The sequence below is a fragment of the Rattus rattus genome, chromosome 3 (genome assembly GCF_011064425.1).
Source record: "Rattus rattus isolate New Zealand chromosome 3, Rrattus_CSIRO_v1, whole genome shotgun sequence".
Lineage (NCBI taxonomy): Eukaryota > Metazoa > Chordata > Mammalia > Rodentia > Muridae > Rattus > Rattus rattus.
This window is the reverse complement of record NC_046156.1, coordinates 172,236,168-172,262,195: the sequence shown is the minus strand read 5'-3', so window position 1 is coordinate 172,262,195 and position 26,028 is coordinate 172,236,168. Positions and strand designations below refer to the sequence as shown.

The following is a 26,028-nucleotide window of genomic DNA, read 5'->3' as shown; positions in this document are numbered from 1 at the left end:
GGTGCTGCTTTCTCCAAGTTAGCCATACATATTGTTAATAAGAGGAGCGATGAATTATCACTACCATCACCCCTTTCATGGTCATCTAAAGTAAAAAAAAAAAAAAAGAGTGATTGACTAATCTGTATTAACCAGGCTAGACACACGTATATAGATGTGATTGACATTGAAGCTGATGACCTGTTGGGATTGCCTGCCAGTGAAGAGCCTTCAGATGACGTTGCCAAGCAGCAGAGCCATCCTCCAGAAGCCCCATCGTCTGCAGAGTTACACTGCATGGCAGCTTCAGTTGTCAGTACTGCTCCCCCTCAGCCTCCTCAGAGGCAAGGTAATCTTTTCTTACTTTAAAACAAATTAAAAATGCTAAATGTCCTTAGCACCATTGTTCTTACCCTTGTCTTCTAGACCTTCTGTAGACCCCCTGCCCTGTAGCATGCTTCTGTTACCATTTAGAAATGCTCTATTAGCTTTCCTGATGCCAGGCTCGTACATTTACCCTCAACGCTTGTGTGTGCTTCATAGAATCTGCAGGTTCTACTCTGAGTTTAATTTCTGAACCCGCAAAAATGACTCAATCCTGTCAGGATGGGGAAAGCTGGAGAAAAAGTGTTATGGAAGCAAAGGAGCCAGAGATTCTCTCCGTGATGCCATCCGACCAGCAACAGGGTGGAGGTAAATACCTAGGGTGTACTGCATGGCCCGTCCTGCATGCATTCCTTACCCAAGAAAGACATGTTGCTACTTGTGTTGTGATTGCACAAGCCCTTGAAAAGAGAAAGAGGTCAGGTATATAAATGAGGTACAGCTAGGGCTCCAAGCCTGGGACCCTTTGTAGTTTGCAAGAAGACTTCAGATCTACTTGTGCACACCTTTCACAAGGTAATAAGGCTGAAAATAAACGTCTTTCAGAGTCCTTTTAATATTTTGATGTTTTTAAGGAATTCTCATCTTTGAAAAGAAGGGAAATTCAGAGCCAGTAAAATCATTACACTTTCAAGCCTGATAACTTGAGTTCAACCACAGATTGCAAAAGAGGAGGAGAGAACCAACTCTCTAAGTATCCTATGACCTTCATTCACACTTCCCACTCTGCCCAACACACACACACACACACACACACACACACGGTAAAGCATATGTGTAGGAAATTCTATAATAGTGCATAGTAAATACATGTACATGGTAGCCAACTAGTAATTTAGGTTTTTGGGTTTTTTCTTTCATTTTTGAGATTATAATATAATTATATCATTTCCTATCTCTTTTCTCTCTTCAAATCCTCCCATATTCCCTTCCTTGGTCTCTTTCAAATTCATGGACTCTTTTTCATTAATTGCTCATGCCTATGTGTGCATGTATAAGCATATATATTTCTAAATTCAACCAGCTTCTTTCCTTACCTGCCAAGGCCATGGTTTCTGCTGTATTTTTTCCTTTAAGTCTTTGTGCACCAGATCCTTCCCGAGGGAGATTAGAAGCAGCACTTCAGGCTGTGAGAAATAGGATTAATAGATAATAAAAAATATGACCGTCAGCTGACCCAGGGGTAAGCAGGGAAAGATCAGCACTGACAGCATCTTCTCTTGGGAAGGCCTAACCAGGACTAGGGCCAGAAACTATCAAAAAGTACTATTTATATTTGTTTATAATTCTTATTTTTCAGAGCACTTCATTGTGAAACTTGAATTTCATAGAACTTCTATGAGCTAAATGCAGTAGGCAAAAATCTGTTTTTTATGGGCTTCTCATTGTGTAATTATTTAGAGACCCAATACTAGGAGTGACAAAGTAATTGCAGATTGTCAGCCTGTGGACAGTGACTGTGGAAAGGAAGACAGAGGAGTAAGGGATGATAGGACACAGCTTGTAAGTGCTGTGAGGGACGGCTAATGACACTCTTGAGCAGCATAGCATCAGATGTCCTCCTGAGAGGACAGGCTGTTTAAAGGACATACCAACAGTGATGGTTCCCTGCACTGTGATTGAGTCTGATTGGCTGCAGTAGTACAGTTTTGTGAGCCTGATGGGTTTGGGATGTTCACCATGCTTAGAGGCAGATGTAGTATTTGTTGAAAGCAGTAGCAAGAGCTGAAGGTTTGGAGGTGGAAGAAGACTGCCATTGTTAGACATATTGAAACACGTAGACCTCTAAAGTGAAGGCATAGAGATACATGGGAAGAAAAGTAACAGTATCATTTTGTGTTTCTATCACATCCTGTAGGCTCTGTGAGAGAGACTACACAGGAGAAAACTAGGATACTGTTTGAGGTCTGTATTCTCAAGACAAAGTGAAGCAGGGTAAGAATGGAGCCGTGGAGGAGGGACAGTCACCTGTGTTGTATGCTACTTGGGAATCTGAAGGAGGGCAACCGTAGCTGGCTGTCGGGCTCCTGAGTTGGGAAACGTGGTGCAAGGAAGTGCCGCTTCCTCAGCTTGGTTCCAGGGAAGAGGGTCCAGCAGAGAGACAATGAGTTAGTCTTCCAGGGTCTCATTCTGCATGGAGTCGGTAGTATCCAGTGCTGAGTCTGGCTTTCACTGTGGAATGCTGTTGGTTTTCAAAAGCTCATAAGGAACTGTATAAGAAGGTATAAAGGTGACATTCAAATTGCTATGTATGTAGAGCTTTGTGGGATTACATTGGTATATCTTTTTTCTTTTCCTTTTTTCTCTTTTTTCTTTTTTTCGGAGTTGGGGACCGAACCTAGGGCCTTGAGCTTGCTAGGTAAGCGCTCTACCACTGAGCTAAATCCCCAACGGTATAGGTCTTTAATTTACTACTTAGATATATTTCAGCAATGTAGACACTGAATTGAATTTATAAATTTCTTAATAAAATAATTTGAAAAGTAATGGTATATTGGCTTAAAGTGAGAGACTATCCATGTCTACTTTTCTCTTTAGTAGAATTAATGCTGATCTTTCTTTGATAACTGTTTTGATATCCTAGAACAAAACTTCCAGGTCAAGGAACAGAGCACAAAATTGGACTCTGCGGAACAGTCCCTGCTTTGGACCCTGCTACAGGATGCCTCTCCTGCGTGTCCCACTCCAAGCCCTGCTGCGTGTCCCCCTCCAAGCCCTGATACGTGTGTCCCTCCAAGCCCTGCTGCATGTGTCCCTTCAAGCCCTGCTGTGTGTGTCCCTTCAAGCCCTGCTGTGTGTCCCACACCAAGTCCCTCTGCTCAGAAGCTTGAACATCTTACTGCCAAGCTTCAGAAGATGGATGAGCAGCTGTTAACAGTGCAGGCCATTGCAGAAAATATAGAGCAAGACTTCCCTGCACCAGAAGTGCTGAATCTACACTGGGAAAAGGTACCATTGTTTTCTGGTGGGATTGTGTGTGTGAGAGCCTGAGGTGATGGCTGCAATTGAGTTATTAGATATATAGAATGATTAGTATGATATAATTTTAGATATCTGTTGAATAATGGGGAAAAACTTAAGCCAGTAATTTTAACCTCAGTATTGTTTACAGGCTATATCAGCAGTTCTCAACCTGTGGGTTGCTGACCCCTTTGGTGGTTAAACAACTCTTTCACAGGGGGTCACCTAAGACTATCAGAAAACACATATATTTACATTATAATTAGTAACAGTAGCAAAATTACAGGTGTGAAGTAGAAATGAAACTAATTTTATGGCTGAAGGTCACCACACCATGAGGAACTGTATTGGAGTTGCAGCATTAGGAAGGTTGAGAACCACCGTGCCAGGCAATGTTTTCTCCTCCTGTGGTTCTGAGGTCATTGGCATGTGAGACAGGTGCTCTGCCAGTGAGCTCCACTGCTAGCTCTGGGTCCTTCTGTCTTTCTGTGTATTACGGCATATATGGCAGTGTCATGGGCTTCACTCACTAGGTGCCAGTAGCATAACCCAAGTAGTAACAATCAGACGATGTTGCCTGGGTGGGCAAATGTCCCACAGATGAGAACAACCACCATAAGCTTTGTAGTAGGGAGCCTGTGCTCCCCAGCAGGGAAGGACGTGTGAGCTACACACCAGTGTGTTTGGACACACTGCCTTCCGTGGAGCGTCCTTTTCCTCTTAAAGACTGGTAACTTCACAAATACTGCTCTCTTTACATTTGAAATAGCTCATACAGTATGTGAAGGCACTTGTCAGTAAGCCTGATGACCCCACTGTTGTCCTTCTATGTCCCCAGAGTACACATGGGGAGGAGAGAACCCACATGAGTGCTGTGACATTCACTAGGCCATCAGTGCTTCTGATGCATCCTGTGTAAGGGGAAAGGTACTAAGTCAAGGGTTAGAGTAGGAAAGAGGTCTTGCAAGAAATTATTTCACACAAGTTCCTTTCCTTGAGATGGAGTCTAGGATGTAGTCCAGGCTGCTCTCTTGAATTTTCACAGAAGAAGATGATCTAATTATATAATCACAACTAAAGAACAAACAGTAAAGATATATTAACCATGTTAGAGACAGGCAGAGTAGCCTGTAGGATGAGTGTTCCACCTCTGACTCACCTAGCAAGCGTGTCTAATTGCTAGTGTGTAGCACTTTAACAAGAATTTATAGAATGTGTTTTTAAATTTATTTTTTAACTTGCACATAAAAACAAAAACTGTACTTATTAATCAAGTACCATTTGCCAATTTGCAGGTATGTATATGTAATATGAAATCCAACTACTCAAATATCCATCACTTCTTTGTGATGAAACTTTAGGAAACGCTTTGTTCCAGGTTTCTGAAGTGTACAGTACATTACTGTTCCCTGCAGTCACCTGATGTGAGGCAGCACACAGTGTCCTGCCTTCTGTGTGACTGAGTCAGTCTTTCCAACCCCATCCCTCCGTCACCGCAGTTTCCCCAGACTCACAGTTTCTGTGAGAACAACTCCCTGCACTGCCCCGAGTGAAGTCATGTGCTTCTCTCTCCGTAACACAGTGATCTTCAGTTCTGCCCAGATTGAAGGGGTAACAGGGCTTTGGTTTTTGTGTCTGAATAGAAGTGTCTCATGTGTCCTATATTTTCTTTATTCGTCTGTCCATTCATGGTTGTTTCCATTTTGTGTTGTTAGGATCAAACTGTGTCATCCAGGGGCAGGTGCTGAAGATGTCCACTAGATCTGATGTCTTAGGCAAGGCAGATTTTACGGCTACCTATGCTAAAGTAGTCCATTTCTGGACTTCTGTGACCATATGAACCCAGATGTTTCTTTTCTATATATTTATTTGGATATGAGATAGCTAGATTTTATTGTAGTTCTATTTTTAACTTTGTGAGGAATCTCCATAGTATTTTCCATAATGGCTATTCTACATTCCCATGAACAGTATACAAGAATTGCCTTTCTTCCAATCTTCATCAGCACATGTAACAATCAATCTTTTTCACATTCTTACCAGAATAGGTAATGTATACTGTTCTTTTAATCCTTACATACAAGAAAGTTAGGATTAAACATGTGAAACCACATAAAATATGACTAGATCATTACTAATAATGGTACTGTGGTATTTACATGGTGTGTCTTTGTTTACTTGTTTTTATTTTTGTTTTTTGAGGCACGGTTTCTCTGTAGTTCTGGCTGTTCTGGAACTCCTTCTGTAGACCAGTCTGTCCTCACACTTAGAGATCTGCCTGTCTCTGACTCCTGCATGCTGTTGTGATTAAAAAAACCCACAAATTTGGATATGTCCAAATGAATCTTGAGCATCCGAGTAGTCCTGACAGCCTTTTCTTCAAAGACTCTCTTCAGCAATTGCCTTATGAGCTACTTATTCAAGATAGTACTCGAAATCCTAGCCAGAACAATCAGACAACAAAAGGAGGTCAAAGGGATACAAATTGGAAAGGAAGAAATCAAAATATCATTATTTGCAGATGATATGATAGTATACTTAAGTGACCCCAAAAATTCCACCAGAGAGCTACTAAGCCTGATAAACAACATCAGCAAAGTGGGCCAGGTATAAAATTAACTCAAACAAATCAATAACCTTCCTCTACTCAAAGGATAAACAGGCTGAGAAAGAGATGAGGGAAATGACAACCTTCACAATAGTCACAAATAACATAAAATACCTTGGTGCGACTTTAACCAAGCAAGTGAAAGATCTGTATGACAAGAACTTCAAGTCTCTGAAGAAAGAAATTGAAGGTCTCAGAAGATGGAAAGAGCTCCCATGCTCCTAGATTGGCAGGATCAATATAGTAAAAATGGCCATCTTACTGAAAGCAATCTACAGATTCAATGCAAATCTCCATCAAAATTCCAACTCAGTTCTTCATAGAGTTAGAAAAAGCAATTTGCAAATCCATTTGGAATAACAAAAAACCCAGGATAGCGAAAAACTATCCTCAACAATAAAAGAACTTCTGGGGAATCACCTTCCCTGACCTCAAGCAGTATTACAGAGCAATAGTGATAAAAACTGCATGGTATTGGTACAGAGACAGACAGATAGATCAATGGAACGGAATTGAAGACCCAGAAATGAACCCAAAACCTATGGTTACTTGATCTTTGACAAAGGAGCTAAAATCATCCAGTGAAAAAAAGATAGCATTTTCAACAATGGTGTTGGTTCAACTGAAGGTCAGTATGTAGAAGAATCCAGATCGATCCATTCTTATTTCCCTGTACAAAGCTCAAATCCAAGTGGATCAAGGACCTCCACATCAAACCAGATACACTCAAACTAATAGAAGAAAAAGTAGGGAAGAGTCTAGAACACATGGGCACTGGGTAACAATTCCTGAATAGAAGAACATCAATGGCTTATGCTCTAAGATCAAGAATCGACAAATGGGACCTCATAAAATTGCAAAGCTTCTGTAAGGCAAAGGACACTGTCAATAGAACAAAATGGCAACCAACAGATTGGGAAAAGATCTTTACGAATCCTACATCCGATAGAGGGCTAATATCCAATGTATACAAAGAACTCAAAATGTTAGATTCCAGAGAACCAAATAACCCTATTAAAAACAGAGGGTACAGAACTAATCAAAGAATTCTCAGTGTTGGAATAATGAATAGCTGAGAAGTACCTAAATAAATGTTCAACATCCTTAGTCATCAGGGAAATGCAAATCAAAATCCTGAGATTCCACCTCACACCAGTGAGAATGGCTAAGATCAAAAACTCAGGTGTCAGCAGATGCTGGCGAGGATGTGGAGAAAGAGGAACACTCCTCCATTGTTGGTGGGATTGCAGACTGGTACAACCACTCTGGAAATCAGTCTGGAGGTTCCTCAGAAAATTGGACATTGTACTACCTGAGGACCCAGCTATACCTCTCTTGGGCATATACCCAAAAGATCCCAACAAATAACAAAGACACGTGCTCCACTATGTTCATAGCAGCCTTATTTATAATAGCCAGAAGCTGGAAAGAACCCAGATGCCCTGCAACAGAGGAATGGATACAGAAAATGTGGTACATCTACACAATGGAGTACTACTCAGCTATCAAAAACAATGACTTCGTGAATTCTTAGGCAAATGGATAGAACTAGAAAATATCATCCTTAGTGAGGTAACCCAAAAACACACTGATAAGTGGAAAATAAGCCTAAAACTCAGATTACCCAAGATACAATCCAGAGACCACATGAAGCTCAAGAAGTGGGGATGCTTCAGTCCTTCTTAGAATGGGGAACAAAAATATTCACAAGAGGAAATACGGAGACAATGTTTGGAGCAGAGACTGATGGAAAGGCTACCCAGAGACTACCCCACCTGGGGATCCAGCCTATACACACACAGCCACCAAACCCAGACAATATTGCTGATGCCAAGAAGTGCATTCTGACAGGAGCCTGATATAGCTGTCTCCAGAGAGGTTCAGCCAGAGCATGACAAATATAGAGGCAAATATAGCAGCCAACCATTGAACTGAGAATGGGGTCCCCATTGGAGGAGTTAAAGGGTTGAAGGACCTGAAAGGGTTTGCAACCCCATAAGAGCTACATACCAACCAACACGAGCTCCCAGGGACTAAACTGCCACCCAAAGAGTACACATAGACAGACCTATGGCTCCAGCTGCATGTGTTGCAGAGGATGGTCTTGATGGGTCTTGATGGGTCTTGATGGGTCTTGTTGGAGGAGAAGCCCTTGGTTCTGCCAAGGCTGGACTCCCCAGTGTAGGGGATGTCAGGGTGGGTAGGTGGGAAGAGGTAGGTGGTTGGGTGGGGGAACACCCTCATAGAAGAAGGGGGGGTTGGGATAGTGGGTTTATGGAAACCTGGAAAGGAGATAACATTTGAAATGTAAATAAGAAAATATCCAATTAAACATAATAATAATAATAAAGTAAAAAGCCAGATACATGTGTCTATATGCACACACCTATATATGTATTCTTAAGTAAGCTTATAAAATGTTTCCCTATGACTTTAAAATATCTGTAATGTTTCTTATCTCTTCTTCCTCCCACCTCCTTGTATTACCCTCCTTCCTTCATCTCTAATTAAAATACCAACACTTTGATTTGCCAAGTTTAACAAAATAGTTTGCAGACCTGGATGAGACAAGGAACTAGGACACCATGAACAAGTACTCACTTGGACTGGAGTTGAAATCCATGATTGGCACTGTGGAAATCACTAAGTCTCTGGGCTTGCTTTCTCATCTGAATGTAGAAGACTGTCACAGTGGTGGCTAGCTTTCTCTCCTACTACAGAACCAGATAAAGTCATCTCCAAATCCTTGTGAGATGTCACATCAGTTTGGCTATAACTAGCTAGAAACTTCCTTTTCGTGTTCTCCAACAATTAGCCTCAGACTAGGTTTTCTGGTGTTTCTTTCATTTTTGTTGTATTATTTAAAGTGCTTAAAATGTACATAGAATTGTGCATATTTTTGACATTATCAAAATTTAACATTTCAACAGTTGTTTTGCTGTGTTTGTTTTCTTTTGTAGGCTGGACTGGTGGATCATGTTGGATTATCTTCTCGCCCTGAAATTGAAAAGCTACTAGTTTCAAAAGCCATCAGCATTTCTGAAGGTTTGTGTTGGTACTAGGTCTGGCATCAAAATACTTCAAAAAAAACTCCTTCCTACATGGAAGATGAAGCCATTGCTCCCCACCCTACACCTAATCTTTTATGTTTTCTTTATGTTTACGTTATGTTGTATGGGTGTTTTGCCTAAATGTGTGTGTGTACCAGGTATGTGTATCCAAATGTGTGTGTGTACCAGGTATGTGTATCCTGGGTCTGTATCTGCAAACATTCCATTATTTGTTCTTTGCAAGTCTCTGACTGGTGAGCTATCCCCATCTTTGAAAATAGCTTTACTGTACAGCTCACTGTGAAATCCCCACCCTTTCTCTGACTCTAGTACGTCCCTCATTATTTGAAAGGCATTGTCCCAGTGTTTATTGACTTCTTGAATGGTTGAGTTTACAGTGCCTGTGTGCTGTAGTCTAATTGCTGCTTTAAAATCTCTGGTTGCTTTACAATTTGCCTTTTACTGGATTTTCTTTTTTGGTCCGTTGTCCAGGCATGAGTTTCTGTCTTACACCTGATAGAGTCTCCCCGTGGAGATTTAACATGGGGATGTTTGTGCCATTTCGTCTCCTTCCACTGTTCTGAAGATGCCTGATAAGTTTATTTTGGACCTTGTTCTATTTCTTTAACTTTTTAAACTCACATGTTTATTTATTTGCTTGGGGGTGAGGCAGTACACTGGAGGGCAGAGGCCCGCCTGAGGAGTTGGTGCTCTCCTGTGTGAGTCCTATGGGTCCAACTGAAGTTCTCGTGCTTGGCAGCAAATCTGCTGGGCCATCTCCCACTCCCTGTGGCGGTTTTGTTTGTTTTGTATGTGTGTGTTTTTAACACTTCACAGTCTCTTCGTCTTTAGGGCTCAGTGGTGTACTCACTAGCACTTCTTCAAACCTGCCTTCTAGTTCACTAACTCTACTCTCTGTCATCCTTGTCCATCCGCTCCATATTTTAGACTGGTAACTGTCTTCAGTAGCTGAGACTTTGTTTCCCAATCTGACTGTTTGTGCTGTGGTTTCTTACCTTTTCCCTCTGTGTATTTTTCTAATTGTGTGCCTGCATTGGATTAGTGTCTTTTCAGACTCCAGAGGATGTGGAAGATCAAAACAACACAGAGGAGGCTTCAGAGGCAGAGTTTTCAGTAACAGAAGATCATTCTAGCCAGAAAGCCTACGCATGCCCTTCTGCAGGGTCTGCTGCCTGCTCCTCTGTGGGTTGGAACATTACTTCTCCTGGTACTGTTCTTCATGTTTAATGTTTGCATTAAAGGGTTACCAAACTCTACCTGGGAGGGGTACAGGTATAAAACTTTGTGAATTTTACAACATTCACTTCAGGGAAGAAAAATTAAAGCATGCCATTCAACATAAAAAAAGTCATATTCAAACCATCTATAGTCATTAGTATTATTTAATTTTATAAAAATTAGATGTTAATTAGAATTTTAAAATTAATTTGTAACAGTACTGTTGGCTACTTGTTGGGCCCCTGCCATGTACTGTGTCTCTTGCACGGTTCCTTTGTAAGGTTGAGGGTGAGGGAGGAACGCCATTATTGTCACTGCGGAGCTGAGGCTGTATAGATGTAGAGCCACTGTCTGATGTCATTTGGAGATGCATCATCATTACAGGGACATTCAGTCATAAATAACAGGTGTTTCTTACAGAGCCATGGCACCTGGATAAATTAAAATATTTCCCTCTAGTATTTAATGCATGATCATAAACTTGAAAAGAAATCATATTATTGTGTTTTTTTTAATAATATAAGAATTTCAATGCCTTAAGTAGGAGTCTCCATCCAGGCTGGCCTCTTGTAAAAACATAGTGTCGTTTCCTCACTGTCATGGTCAAAAGAGCTTCAAATAGCTTGGAGTTTTCTCTTTCCATTTAGAAAAAAAAAGTTAATGGAAAATAATTGGTTGACTGGGGTTGGATTTTAATTTTAGAAATATCTATAACATTCCTAAAGAATGCAGGAAGAAGATGGCAGACTGAATGTAACTATTTAAAATGAAGAATTGTGGTTAATGGAGAATTACACTGATGAATTCTGCTTAACCATTTTTGAAGGCAGTCCCAAAGGAAGGTTGAAAAATGGAGTTAGAATAACTATTTTAACGTGTTCTTTATGGGGCTGGAGAGATGGCCTAGTGGTTAAGAGCACTGACTGCTCTACCAGAGGGCCGTTTTCAGTTCCCAGCACCCACATGACAGTTCATAACTATAATTCCAGTTTCAGGGGATCTGGCACCCTCACACAGACACACATGCAGGCAAAACACCAATGCACATAAAATAAAAACAAATCAATAATAGCTGGGAATCCCAGCACTTGAGAGGCAGGGGTAGGTGGATCTTTGAGTTCAAGGCTTGCCTAGTCTACAGAGCAAGTCTAGGACAGCCAGGGATATAGAGAAACCCTGTCTTCAAAAAGCCATCTATTTCATTTCTCACGAATTACTTTTCTAACTGTCCAGGTTTATAGGTACTGTTTAGGATTAAGTCTGCAACCAGAACTCCTGCTGCAGATCAGGATGGCCTTGAACTCACAGAAACCCACCTGCCTCTCCCTCACAAGTGCTGGGAGTAAAGGATGCACCACCACATGCAGTTTACAAGATGTCTTTAATGCACCCTGTCTTTCAGTTATATCTTTTTCTCCTAAGAGGAAATCTATAAAATAAGCAAGGTATTATTACTACTGACATCATCTTAGATTTATGTAAAGCATTTCACTTTTCCTTTGATTGCTATTAAGAATTCACACTTGCCAGACATGCCGGCAGACATCTTTAATCTCAGTGCTTGTGAGGCAGGTAGATTTCTGTGAGTTCGAGGCCAGCCTGGTCTACATTAATGAGTACTCAGACACCCAAGGCTACATAAGGGAGACCCTGCCTCAAAAAAATTTTTTACACTTGCCAGGTTTTAAGCATGAAGACAAATCCTTACACTGAGGGGATGGGAGTGGAATGTCACCTTGCAGGCCCAAAGCCTCCAGCACCACACAATGCAGCTGAGGTGGTACACGCCCGTGATCGCAGCACTCAGGAGACAGATGCAGGGCAAGCAGAAGTTCACGTCTTCCTTTGTACACAAAAAGTCTGGGACCAGCTTGGGATACATAAGACCCCATCTCTCACAAAGAAAAATCCTTGACTTGGGAATTAAGAAATAAAATATATTCTTTAAAAAAAAACCAAAATTATAGTGTATTGAAACACATGCTTATATAAGTATTAGAGACAATTTAGCCAATCTAATAAGATCTTAACAAGCAAAATTTTTAAGCGATGTCAGAACACTCTTCTCTTTATTGAAGATACAGATCTTCTAAGAAGATTGCTTCTACATTGAAATTACTTGTTTCCAGTACATGTTCTTTTCAGGTTGTCAGAGATGTCCTGTCTTCTTTGACTAATTTCTACTCTATCATTCTGTGAAGGTACAAAGCAAAGAAGAGTGTGTTTTCTAATGTGTTCTACATAGACATGAGACAAAAAAATGTAGATAACACAGACTGGAGAAATGGCTCAGTGATGAAGAGCATTTGCTCCTCTTGCAAAGGACCCTGGTCCTGTTCTCTAAGCTCATATGATGGCTTACAACTGCCTGTAAGTCCATATCTGCTTGTCTGATAACAACTTCTGGCCTCCCTCGGTACCAGGCATACATAGTGTACTTATATATGTATATACAAAATATTCATACACATAAGCTAAAAATAATCTTTAAAAATGTAGGTAATAATTACTACCAAATCATATATATAAAGGAACACACACACACTAGACATAAAATGATTTCATTCTGGTTAAATAATTTCTAAATCTGATTAGGACTTGAAGTTAAAGAATTGGCCTGGGGCCTGGGAAAACAGCTCAGTAGGTATAGGGCCTCGCTTACTGTGCAAGCATGCTAGTGTGGATCTGTGGTGTCCACATGAAAGGCTGGGCTCAGTAGGTCTGAAAGGCAGAGATGTGAGCGTCCATGAGCTTGCTGGACCTCTGTAGTCGAACCAGCCAGCCTCAGCTTCAAGGGAAACCTTGTCTCATAGAGTAAGGCGGAGAGTGATAGAAGAAGGCACTTGGTGTTAACCTCTAGGCTCTACACATGCACACACATTTGCATGTGCTTGTACACACATTAGTACACACATACAAATGCTACATTTTTTAAAATATTGAAAAATTTCATACAGTGTATTCTGATCATTGACTTAAATCATTGTATAAACAATAGTGTTTCTTTTTTTTAAGGTGTGAATAACAGCAAGGAATTATTCAAAAGGTAAATCTTTTAAGAGTTAATGATTTTATTAAATGTGTGTTGTTATGTGTTATGGAAATTTTGTTGCTCATATGAATCTTGTTTGTTTCTCTTGTATAACCTGGCTATCCTGGACTCGCTTTGTAGACCAGGCTGGTCTTGAACTCACAGAGACCTGCTTGACTCTGCCTCCCAAGTGCTGGGATTAAAGGCATGCACTACCATGCCTGGCCAAATGTGAACTTTTATGTTTTACTTTTTCGTAGTTTAAAGAAATATTATAAATTTCCATTGGGAATGGGTATTTTAGGAGACCGGGGAAGGTTTATATTTCTTTGCTGTTTTAATACAAATGAGTAGAATGTAATATACAGTATTGGCTGCATTCTCTTACATTACATCTTAAGATACAGCAGTTAAGACCCATAGTTTCTTGTAATGAAACATAGCAACACCTGTCTGAGCACAGCATCAGTATAGAGCTGTTCTGGCCAACACAGCATGGTTTAGCCATGAGCAGAAGGGAGGCGTCCATACCAAGGGGTGTTTCATAAGACTGCCAGCTAAGATTTCTCAAAAGCATCAAGGTCATGAAAAATGCAAAGGTGGAATTGTTTTAGATTTGAGAAGACAGACGTCAAGACAGCTATACCAATACCATATTTGACTTTGGGTGGAAAGGGGACATGAGTGGAACAATTAGAATAATCTGTTATATAGATTAGTTAATAATAGGTCAGTCCATGATTTTGATATAAGATGAAAATTATTTCAGGTAACCAGATTTGTAGAAACTGAGTAAGGGTATATTGGGGTTTTGCTACTTTAATTTTTTATTATGTATATGGGTGTTTTACCTATATGTATAGCTGTGCACCAGTTGAGTGCCATGTGCCCAGGGAGGCCAAAGATCCCCTGCAACTGGAGTTACAGACGGTCGTGAGTCACCATGGAGATGCTGGGACTTGAACCCAAGTCCTCTGGAAGAGCAGCCATTGCTCTTAACTGCTGAGCGGAGTGATCTCTGCAGCCCAAGTTTTGCTACTCTGTTGCTGTTTAATGTTTGTGGGTGTGTCCACTGAAGCCAGAGGCTTTGGATCTCTGGACCCTGTGGTCATCGTGAGCCACCTGATGCACGTTCTAGACCCTTGGGAGCTGTGAGTGCCTTTGATCACCGAGCCATCTCTCCAACCCATTTTGCTACTTTCTTGAAGTCTGGGACTATTTCACATGAACTGTTAAAATTTTTTCCTCTGGGCTTAGAGCTCATTTTCTGAGAGCATCTGTGAAATCACTATAACCAGGCTTTTCTACTTAGTGAACCCAGAATTATAGAAATAAGAGTAAGAATAATGTGATTAAGTCAGATACAAACTTAAATTCATGAAATTATATTTGCAAGTGTTTCAGAAGATCAACTCCAGGTGACTGGCTTGACAGATATTGCTGACATCATTAATGACCTCATAACTAAGAGGGGAGTGTCCAGCCATGAGCTTGGCTTGACAGAGTATCAAGCTAGAAATATATCCAGGTAATCAATGGAAGTGCATTCATGCCAGGCATGGGACCTTGGGTGTGTGTGTGTGTATGTGTGTGTGTGTGTGTTTGTTTGTTTGAGACATCTCAGGGTCTGTACCATTGAGTTACACCCCAACCTCTGAAGAATCCAATCCACTAAAAATAACTGTACTTCAAGAATATTTAGAATTTGCCAGATAAATTTAGTTTTATGAAGCAGATTTGCAGCTCAGAATAGATGTTTTCCTAATGAAATGGTTTTGTGGTACGCCTGTGCTGTTGCTCTTCTCCCTAACATCACACTAGCTGTTTTATTTAGCTGAGTGTATCAGTGTTCTGGGAGCTTTCCCCTGGATTCACTGTGCTAAACATACAATAGACGTCATTAATGATTGATTCATGGTACTTGATCTAAAATACTAATCCTTGGCTACATTTTTAATAGCATTTCTGTGGAAAATTAAAGTTCATTTTCCACTCAGTCTTTTCTAGATGAAATCAAGGCTGACTGTCCCATTTATGCTTCCTTATCTTCTAGGCTTGCTTATATTAAATAGGCGAGCTTGTCAGGTGTGGTGACATAACAAACCAGGAAGGTGGAAGCAGGAGGATGTCAAGAGAGAGAGACTGTCACAAAGTAGAATTTAAAGAGTTAGTAAAATTTAATTTGATTATGTAGGATTGAATTTCCTAGTTCAATTGCATTATTAACTTATCAAAAATACTGTGCATTACAATCAAATTCAAAAAAGTACCAAAGAGTAGAGCACGAAAAAGACTTTTAAATTTTTTTAAAGATTTATTTATTTATTTTTATATGAGTACAGAATAGCTATCCACAGACACACCAGAAGAGGGCATTGGATCCCATTACAGATGGTTGTGAGCCACCATGTGGTTGCTGGGATTTGAACTCAGGACCTCTAGAAGAGCAATCAGTGCTCTTAACCTCTGAGCCATCTCTCCAGCCCCTAAATTGTTTAAATTATGTGTATGTATGTATGTCAGGGAGCAGGGTATGTGCACATGTGCATGCAAGGGCCCATGGAAGCCAGAACCTTCAGGTCCCCTTGAAGGTAGAGTTCAGGTGACTGTGACCCACCCTATCTGATGCCGTCTGATCAGAAGAGGCTGACTAAAGCAGGAGTATGTAGTGTCCTCCAGAATGGCACCATGTTCTTCCAGAGCTCATCTGCAAGCATCTGCAAGCCCATGATCCTTCCTTATTTTTCAGGATTCAGCATCCTTCTGGTCGACGCCCCCAGAGAACTGACGAGGAGAGAAGAGAGATTAAAGTCTGGATGAAAAGAAAGCGGAAGGAGCGGATGGCCGAGTACTTAGATCAGCTGGCAGAGAAGAGGGGGCGTGAGCACGACCCTTTCTGCTCCAGAAGCAGCCCAGTGAGTCCAGGGTCTCAGGAAAGGAGCTCGCATGAAACGCATGGGTGTTTTCTGGAAGATATTCAAGAAGATGAATGTAATTTAGATGCCTTTTTCATGGAGCAGAAATGAAGTTAATCAGTTCCCTGAGCACAGTGTGTTGGTATATTGGGCAAACTGTGTTCTATTTAACGGATTTAAATATTGTTTTCTGTGTCAGGCTAATTAATTAAGGCTCTGTGGTTTTAAACAAAGAGGTTGACAGGGTGGCTAGTTGGAGTTACCTCTTCATTTTCATTGGGACTCATTGGTAGCTGAACTCAGCTAAATAAAACAGCGAGAACCGTTAGAGAGAAGAGCGACAGTACCACAAAACCATTTCATTAGGAAAACATCTATTCTGAGCTCAAATCTGCTTCATAAAACTAAATGAAAATCTGACAAATTCTAAATATTCCTGAACTACAGTTATTTTAAGTGGATTAAATTCTTCAGAGGCTGGGGTGCAATCCAATGGTAGAGTGTGTATGCAGGTGCTGCTCGTGCAGAGAGGTCAGGTCTGGTTGTCAGGACCCATCGCAGGCAGAGCACAGTCCCTGTAATCCAGTGCCATGGGACGCCTTGGGCACTTTGACTCCTGTGTGCCATTCACACAAACAAATATGCATAATAAATGCTCTCTACAAAGAATTCTCTTCTTAGAGATGTGGTCTCTGACTGGCCTAGTGATTAATGCAGCACTATTACCACAAGTCACCCAGCCTCCATACACATAACATGGCATGCACATATCTACATATAGATACATGCAAATAAACAAATGTGAAGCATGTAGTTCACCTACTTGACTCTGGGAGAAAGCCTGTGCTATTAGTAGAACGCTCTTTTTTAAATTATGTGCGTGCCCATTTTGCCCGCATGCATGTGTGTGTGTCAGGTACCTGTCTGGTGCTCACTGCAGGCCGGAGGAGAGGGCACTGGGTTGTCAGGCACTGGCGTTACTGAGGGTTGGAAGCTGCCGTGTGGTTGTGGGAAATACACAGGACTCTCTGGCTGAGCAGTCAGTAACCACTGAGTTGCCATAGCATAGGCAAGACTTCCTTACTTAAAGTCGGGACACAACTGGAACTTTCAAGCCTATTGAAGTATGTAATCAGACTCCTGACCTGTGTCTGTGTTCTCCTTTCCACTGACGATGGGCTGTGGCTGATACCACCTTCCCTGTCAGTCAGATATACAAACCAGACATAGACTTAATAAACCGTCAGGGAGGAAGGACAAGCTCTGAGATCGGTTTTCTCTTTCTGTCATATGGGTCCCAGGAATCAAACTTGGATCTTTAGATTTGGCAGGAAATGTCTTTACTTGCTAAGCCATCTTGCTGGCCCTAACGCATAAATTTTGAAAATAAGTCATGCACTAGGTTTTTGGAAACAAGGTCTGTTTAGTCCAGGCTAACATGAAATTCACGACCCTGCTGCCTCAGTCATCTAAGTGCTAATTTCATGGTGTTTGAATCTAAGATTACATTGAGATGAAACTTTCTCAACTACGACAGGTTTTTGCACCTTTGTAAATATCAGAAGAATGTGTAGTGCTTAATTGTTGGGACTGGACAATAATGAACTAACTGGATATTTCCTTTGCAGTTTTATATGACTTCAAGGCAGATCAGGCAAAGACAGAAGATGAAGCATGAGAAAGATAGGTAAGGCCAGGAGCTGTGCCCTCAGATGGCAAAGTAGTTTTCTATCAGTAAACAGGGTGCTATGGGAGATAACATTTTAAGAAGAGAAAAGCTGCTTAGGTATTTGCTTTTAAATATTTCCTGAATTAATTACCATTCATTTTTTATGACTTACTTCTGCTGCCCTCCCCCATACCCAACTCAGATTCATTTATATGTGTCTGAACTAACCCAGAAGCCAAACATACACACACCTTACTTTGTTATTCCCATGCTGGTTCTTTGAACCTTGATGTTGTTATGTACCCAGGCTGGCCTCACAGTAGCCATCTTCCTGCTTCAGTCTCCCAAGTACAGAGAGCATGAAGTGTGTGCCACAGCACCTGTCTGCAGGGACAGAGGGACCCACTGTGCTGTCCAGTGACGAGAAATCTGATAAGCTGGAAGGGTTTGTAAAGCCCGCACGCCTAGAAGTTAGTGGGAGGGACCGAGAGAATGACATTTCGTTTCCTGCCTGCAGGTTGCAGCTGTGTAACCACTATAGTCAGCGGATCTCACAGGCATACAGTCTGATGAATGAACTGCTGTCTGACTCAGTACAGATAACCAAACCTGCAGATAAACCCCTAGGTCGCAGACGGCAACAGTGCTCCTCTCCAAAGAGGTAAGACCGTCAGGGCTTGGCGTGTCTCAGGACTCATAAACAGCGTAGCACTGAGACAGGGGCTCCTGTGTCCCAGGTTGTGGTGACCTTGAACATACCATCCTACTGATGGCTAGGTTACACACCCTGTTTGTGCAGTGCTGGGCCTTATGCATGGTAGACACACACTAAGCCGTATCCCAGCCCCAAATGCAGCACTTTTGTGTCACAAGTTCAGTGTATCTTCATCTGTGCTACTTGGAGTTACCATTAGATAAAGGGAAGAAAAAAATTAGCTCCATAATTATGAACTCTCACAAAATTGTAGATCGCGGAGGAAGAGGTAAGAAGTCATGAGTACGTTAAATCTCTAAGTAAGCTACCGCAAAGCATTTTGAAACAGGTGAAGTAAGGATGCAGCCTCCCTCTCCACCCACACACCTCTTTCTGCTCCTGTCCTGCCTGGTCCAGTTACCCATGCAGCTGCAACCACTGCTGCAGTGTCCACCTGCAGTGGGTCAGATAGGGTCAGATAGGTCAGCGGGCAGAGGTTACTGAGTAGAGCGCACTGCCCATGTCCCAGCTGTGAGACACACAACTCTGTTAGTGTGAGGGAGTCAGATACTCTTAGTCAGAATATCAAAGTTTCCTCAGTAAAATACAGTACGTATTTAAATCAGCTGCCAAATATATGGGGATTTGAAATAGGTAGATACTTCTAAAAACCTCTTTGAAAAATATTTAACTTTTGACATACAAACAATATTTTATGTCTAAGGCAATACAGTGTCATTATTATTTAGAGTTTTTGAAACTAAAATGTTAATAATTGCATGATTTCTACTTCAGAGAGAATGCACAGGGGCAGAATTTATCTGCGAATAGACCTGCAGGAGGCAGACATATTTCCAGATCAAGGCATCTCCGTAAGGGGGAACCCTTGGGGCAGCCCCAAGGCTCATCTCAGCTACGAGGTAAGACCTGATTTGCCTGTGCTCTTGGTAGTCTCCAAAGTTATTTTATTAGTAAAAGCCACAAAAATCTCAATAAAGAGTAAAAGCTCTGATTCCAACAGAGCATAATGTTGGGAATCCTTTAGCTATCCCAGGATTGCGCCCATGAAATGGGAATTCTGACTCTGCTGTCCTACATGCTCGATTCCCAGTGGGAGCTGCCGTGTCTGTCTTGTGGCTGCTCAGTGTCTGAGGAGAGTCTTGGGTCCCATGGAAATTAGGTTTGTCCCATTTCAAGTCTTTGTTGTTACCGTGTCGTCCTGTGCTTTGGCTTACCTCACCTGCAGAGACCCGCACACCCATGCACACTCCACTCCTCAGGGCACCAGAAGGCCACATCCGTACACCAGGCTTTCTGCACTCTGTTCCTTCTTAACCTCCTCCCTCACTCCTTGTGTTTGAAGACATCGGCCTTCTAAAGAGCTAGGCATGCACAGATGCCATTGCAGCAGCTGTCATATGTTCATCTTCACATCTGTCTTCTGATGAGTGCAAGTCAGTGTTTAATCTGCATGGTTGGCCCGACACTTGTCAGCTGATTCTTTGACTACATCTTTGTATTGACCCTTACAGGGACAAATGAGACACTTGAATAACTACCTGAAAATGGCCGCTTAGCTTAGCTTTTACTTTTTTCTTAAACATAGTTATATGTAAACAGATTATTATTGTTTAACAATATTAACAGGAAAGTATTACAGCCTATATACCTTGTCAGTTGACCAAATGCCTGGTCATTATCTTTGTTAACCTGTTACTTTGTTTTAGAAAGGTTAAGGTCTTGGAATCTTCTAATTCTACTACATACTTTGGACCTTCAGGTATATTACTAAAACTCAGTTCTCAAATCTGGTATGAAGGTATCCACTCAGAGTCCCAGTCCTGGGAAATAGGAATATGGAAGGATCAGCAGTTAAATATAACTAAGCTGGGTGGTGACTCACACCTTTAATCCCACCATGCTGGGGGCAGGCGGATCTGTGTGAGCTCGAGGTCAGCCTGGCTCTACAGAGCGAGCTGTAGGACACCAAGGGCTCTGTTACAGAGAAATCTTATCACAAAGAACAACAAAGCTCTCCTGGTGAGGTACACATGCAAGTCCCACCTGCTTGAGCGGTTAAGGAACACTTCAGCCCAGGAAACATGAAACAGTGAGATCCTGTGTCAGTAAGTAGACAGAAAGGTTAATACATTACTTACGGCTCAGCAGGTGAAGGCATCTGTGAGCCCGGTGACCTGAGTTCAGTCTCTGAACCCCTGTGAAGGTGGAGAGGAGAGGATGGCCAGCATTATGTTTTTAAAAATTACTGTATAAAGCAAATATAGCCTTTGAAATTATGATGCCTTAATCATGGTCTTGCTAAAACTTAGGATGTTACTGGTAACAGGCTTCTGTCCATGGCTTTCTAGCTGCCAGAGTCCTCAAGGACACAAGTTTAGTAATAAACTCGTTCTCCTCTTCCTCTAAAGGCCTGCATTTTTGCTTCAATTTTTTTGGGGGGTTCACATGAGCTCAGTTTATTGGGTGATTGTAGATGCCATCAAGTTATTAACCGCTTCTACAGAACTTGATGGTACCTGTGAGGAGGTAGGCAAGCAGCCAGTCTCTGAGAGACCTGAGATAGACTGTTGCTGATTGGCACAGGAGGGCCAGTGACATGGGTTTGCAGGCTGTGTAGGTAATGGGCTAGTTCAGGTTAGATGGCGGACATTGTTTGGCACTCTGTTGTATAAGTACTGAGGATCATTGTCTACTGTCCTTATACACAGAAGTCATAACTTGATGTCTGGGTGTTTACGTACCATGTGCATACAAGGCCCACTAACCTGTATGCTCTGGAAGAGCAGCACATGCTAAGCCATCTCTAGTCCCTTGGTGGGGGTTCCTGTTGACCTATCACCTTTCACATTGGAAAGCATTAACACACAAAGTATCAAGATGGAGCCCTGCCTGGTGTAGTGTACACCTTTAATCCCAGCACTTGGGAGGCAGAAGTAGGCAGATCTCTGCGAGTTTGAGGCCAGCCTGGTCCACATAGTGATACCCTGTCTCAAACAAAAATTATCAAGATAAACAGATATTACAAGCAGGTGATAACCAAGGACAGAAAGTAATGTTTTTCTATCAGATAAAATTGACTTCAAGTCAGAAGTTTTATATGAAACAAAGTTGTTCATCACTTAATGATAAAGGGCTCAGTTTGTCAGGAAGGCAAAAATATGTGAGTGTATGCACCTAAATTCTTGAGCCAGATACATAAAGCATATACTCAGGGGCACAGAGGGAGAAGCAGCTCCCACACAGTGGACAGCACTCCGGGGGACCTGCTTAGGCTGCTTGGTTTTGTCTCTGTGGTGCTGGGGATTCAACACAGGGCTTCTTCACAGAGGAGGAAGGAAGGGCTAGCAGAATAGAAATGTCAAGTAGAGAATAGGAAGAAATTAAGAACATAAATGTTTAAAACAAAATTGACAAGACTTAGCCAGTCAGTGGTGGCGCACACCTTTAATTCCAGCACTCAGGAGACAGAAGCAGGTGTATCTCTGAGTTTGAGGCCAGCCTGTTCTACAAAGCAGTTCCAGGACAGCCAGGGCTATTCCATAGAAAAATCAACAAACAAAAACCTCTCGAATGTTTAAGATCAGAAATAAAAGGAGTCTCAAGGGAATGTTACTGGCATTCAGATTTGATGATTGGAAAGAAATGGAGAACTCTGTAGAAAAACACAACCTACCAAGTTGAGTCAGTGAGAAACGTGCAGGCTGCAGAAGTGCTCAGCACAGGGAAGACCGAATCTGTCTTGCCACACCATGTAGAAATCACACAGCTCTCTTACATGTGGGTTCTCAAACTAGACAATGACAGCCATTTGTAGAGAGAAACTCTCGTGCAGGTGTAAAGCAGTCACCTGTCAATAGTCTTTAGTCAGTGAGTGGGGGTGGGAGTTCTGTCAGAGAGACAGAGAGGGGAATTCTGGGAAATAGGCAGGAGAAGTTGTCCAGCAATGTTGAAGGAGACAGAGCATGACACTGAGAAGAAGGTAGCCAGCCACACGGCACTCAAAATAAATGGAGATTTGCCCTGAATTCTGAGGAGACAGGCACATAAACCCAAGAAGGGCAACCAACCAGTACAACAGAGTCAAAGCTATTGCCCAAGCATTTATTAATTAGTTTCAGAGTTGACAGTTCTGGGAACAGTCATGGGAAGGAAGGAACAGGAAATGTAGATTAGAGGACACAAAGTAGCAAATGTGTAGCTAGACAGATACCCTTCAAAGAGTTGATAGACAGCAGTGGGCCCTTAATAGTGTATTGTGTTCAGTTTTGCTGAATGGGTAACTGTCACCTGGTGAACTGTTAATTTATTGTGCCATAGTACCAACCCATTTTATCATGAGTGTATATTGTAACCATTTTACTATGTGTGTGTAAAATTTATGATAAAGCTTTGATCAGACTAGAGGTAGGAAAATCTTACACAGTGTTTCACAGAAAGTCATGTTGTACTCAAGATTGTATAGGCCATGTAAATCAAAGAGAAAGTCATGATCCAGAGAGAAGCACAGCACAAGGTCATCTTGGGTAAAATCAGGATCAAAGACAGCTGTCATCCCATGGTCTGTGAAGGCATAACCATTTATATCAGCAGTTCTCAGTCTGGGAGTCATGACCTCTTCACAGGCGTTACCTAAGACCATTGAAATTCAGAACAGTAGAAAAACTGCAGTTATGAAATAGCAATGAGATAATTTTTTGGTTCACAGCATGAGGAATGGTATTAAAGAGTCGCAGGCAGCATGAGGAAAGTTGAGAACCACTGGTTTATATCATCTTCCTAGATGTCAGTAATGGTGTTTATCACACCAAGCATGGCATTCTATGATGTCTAGATGAGAAGGTAACTTTGGCAGACACGGCGTGGGCTTGCCTGGTGTTTACAGCCTGGGCTGACTCTGATTCATATCCTGAGCAGGTGAAGGAAGTGCCTGGCTGCCCCCAGTCCTTTGTTTCTGTCTTGAAGATAGCCCACCGTCACGGTTAGAAGCCGGCTCTCTTTTCTCCCTTCTCCGTGTTGTTTTGAGCCGGTGTCTCCTCACTAGCGGCTGCTCTAGAGATGAAATCACCATTTCTTTGATGTCAGAAGAGGTGGGGAGAAGTCGGCACCCGTGTCACATCCAGACTTCTCATGGCTTGAATACTTGGGAACAGAGGTGTGCTTTGGCCGTTGGGCCACAGTTGGTGAGTTGTGTGTGTGTGTTTCCCTCTATAGGTTCTAGTCCTCCATGTTGGAGCCAGCAGCCTGTGAGAAGCCATGGGGCTGTTGGGGTGGCTCCTCTGGTTCAGCAGGCATGCATAGAGGATGAGAGAGAAGACATGGTGGTGAGTCCCTGGACTCTGCCCTCCGAAATCCACAAGATTCTTCATGACAGGTCCGGGTCCCTCCTACAGGTAACCGCTGCCCCGAGCCCTGCAGTCTTTTCGTGTGTACATGCTTGTTTTGTTTGAGGCGGGATTTTGTACAGCCATGTTGGGTTTTGTTTGGTTGGTTCATTTTCTTTCAACCCAACGATAAATTTCCAACATTTTCTAGTGCCTTCCTCCCTTTCCCAAAATAAGTATCGTGGTCCCTCTGTTGTCTTATATATAGAGGGCTCAGAAATCTGGATGACTTCCCCACTCCATGGAGTCTTTTCATTTCCCTCCTTTTTTGTTCTCCATTGTTTGTTTGGTGTGTGTGTACACATGGTGCCCATGTGCAGGCCCCCTAACCTGTTCCCTGGAGACAGCCTGTGACCGAGCCTGGAGCTCACTGTCTGTGACGCACTGTCAGGCTAGCAAGTCCCCATGCTCATCCTGTGTGCACGCAGCCACATTTGGGTTTCCTCTGCGCATAGTGAGGTCTAAACACAGGTCTTCACACTTGAGCAGCAAGCACCCGTACCTCTGAGCTAGCTCTCTCACCCTGATTTGCTACTCCCACAGCTCCCTTTGAGAAGTCTAGACAAGCTTCATGGTGTAGAGTTGAGGTTTTCCGTGAACTTCTGGTCCTCCTGCCTCCCTTTTGGAATGCTAGCATTATAGGCATGCTTGCTATGCCCAGCTGCTAGGGTTTCACACTACACTGAGCCATCAAAATTCTCCGTAACTTACATTGTTACTCATTAAAAAGGAAGTACAGAGAACAGATTACTGTGTAGCAGGTGTCAGACCCCAGACCCCAGCTCGACTGCCCATCAGATGATGCCCACACATGTGTCATGTGAGACAGCTCCTTGTCAGTGCAGATTGCTCAACAACCATCACCGCATCCCCACATCCCCGTACCTCTCCGATGGACCACAGCTGTTTCTCCACCGCACAGGACATGTCAGCAGCTGACGAGGAAGAGCCTGAGCACTCTTTGGCGGGTGGCATGGACAGCGTGTCTGAGAGCACGGGCAGCATCCTCAGCAAGCTTGACTGGAAAGCCATCGAAGACATGGTGGCCAGCGTGGAGGAAAAAAACCTGTCTGTCCACTGGGCCTTGGACCAATAGGACCTGCATAGCGTTCTCTTTCCAGGCACTGATGTGGTCCTGGTAGTTTTGTGGTCTAAGGCTGTGAAACACTGAAAGAAATGAGAATTTACATCCTGCAGCCATAAGCTGCTCTGGGTTAACCATTCCAAGACAGAAAATAAACACGTGTCAGTCACATTGCTTTTATGAGGAAAGGTTGTTTGCATGTGATTCATCTTAATACATGTCAAGCCAGGCTTTCACAATATTTAAATTACTTCTAATAAAAAATTGTACCTGCTACTTCCTTTGCTATCCTCTGTGTTTCCAGAAATCCCTTCCTTATAGGGGAATCTCCTCCTGCTTTAAAACTCAGTTACAATCCTGCAGTTGAGCTGAGCAGACTGGCGAGGAGTGACAGGAGCCAGCCCCTTCCTTCATACTGACCCTGGACTTGGGTCCAGGCCTTTGCTCTGCCTGGCCTGGTAGGTTTGGGAGAAAGGCAAGGGTACTCACTTTAGACAGCGAGGGCCTGGGAATCCTGGGGATTCAACACTAATCTTAGATTTAGTGTGGGTGAGGTTACAAAACAACCTGCAGGAGTTGGTCCTCTCTGGCATGTGGGCCCCAGGGCTTGAATGAGTCACTAGGCTTGGCAGCAAGCCCCTTCTCCCTGCAGAGCCACCTCACTGGCCTGTAGTGATCATCTTAGCCCTAGAAATGTCAGAGGGCTGAGGCTTGATGGTTTGGGAGATAATTTTCAGAAAAATGACTAAAATCAGGAGCTTCCAACACGTCATTTGGGGTGGTATTATCTGAGAAGGCTGTGAACTATCCCAACCCCTAACTCTGTGATCTCAGATGTTTTCCACGTTCTTCAACTAAGAGCATGATGTAACATAGGGGAGAGCTAACCAACTACTTTTATTCCTACGATCTTTAGAGGTGCGTGCAACCACTTTTCATAAGCTTGTATTGTAGGGCTGAGGATACAGTGTCTGCCTACTGTGTGCAAGGCCCTGGGTGTGGTCCCCAGCAC

The 26,028-nt window shown here is 42.5% G+C and overlaps 1 protein-coding gene across 1 annotated transcript in view; it reads left to right on the top strand.

Moving 5' to 3' along the window:
- Cplane1 (ciliogenesis and planar polarity effector 1) overlaps positions 1–25,293 on the top strand; it is a 97,205-nt gene extending 71,912 nt beyond the window's left edge. The window contains exons 41-53 of the mRNA XM_032898803.1: positions 136–328; positions 523–672; positions 2,948–3,312; positions 8,893–8,977; positions 10,046–10,210; positions 13,237–13,267; positions 14,649–14,780; positions 16,002–16,167; positions 17,796–17,854; positions 18,354–18,497; positions 19,326–19,450; positions 23,763–23,941; positions 24,855–25,293. Of these exons, the coding sequence (XP_032754694.1) occupies positions 136–328; positions 523–672; positions 2,948–3,312; positions 8,893–8,977; positions 10,046–10,210; positions 13,237–13,267; positions 14,649–14,780; positions 16,002–16,167; positions 17,796–17,854; positions 18,354–18,497; positions 19,326–19,450; positions 23,763–23,941; positions 24,855–25,028 (1,968 nt within the window). The 3' untranslated portion in view covers positions 25,029–25,293. The remainder of the gene's footprint in view (positions 1–135; positions 329–522; positions 673–2,947; positions 3,313–8,892; positions 8,978–10,045; positions 10,211–13,236; positions 13,268–14,648; positions 14,781–16,001; positions 16,168–17,795; positions 17,855–18,353; positions 18,498–19,325; positions 19,451–23,762; positions 23,942–24,854) is intronic.
- Positions 25,294–26,028: the final 735 nt, after the last annotated feature.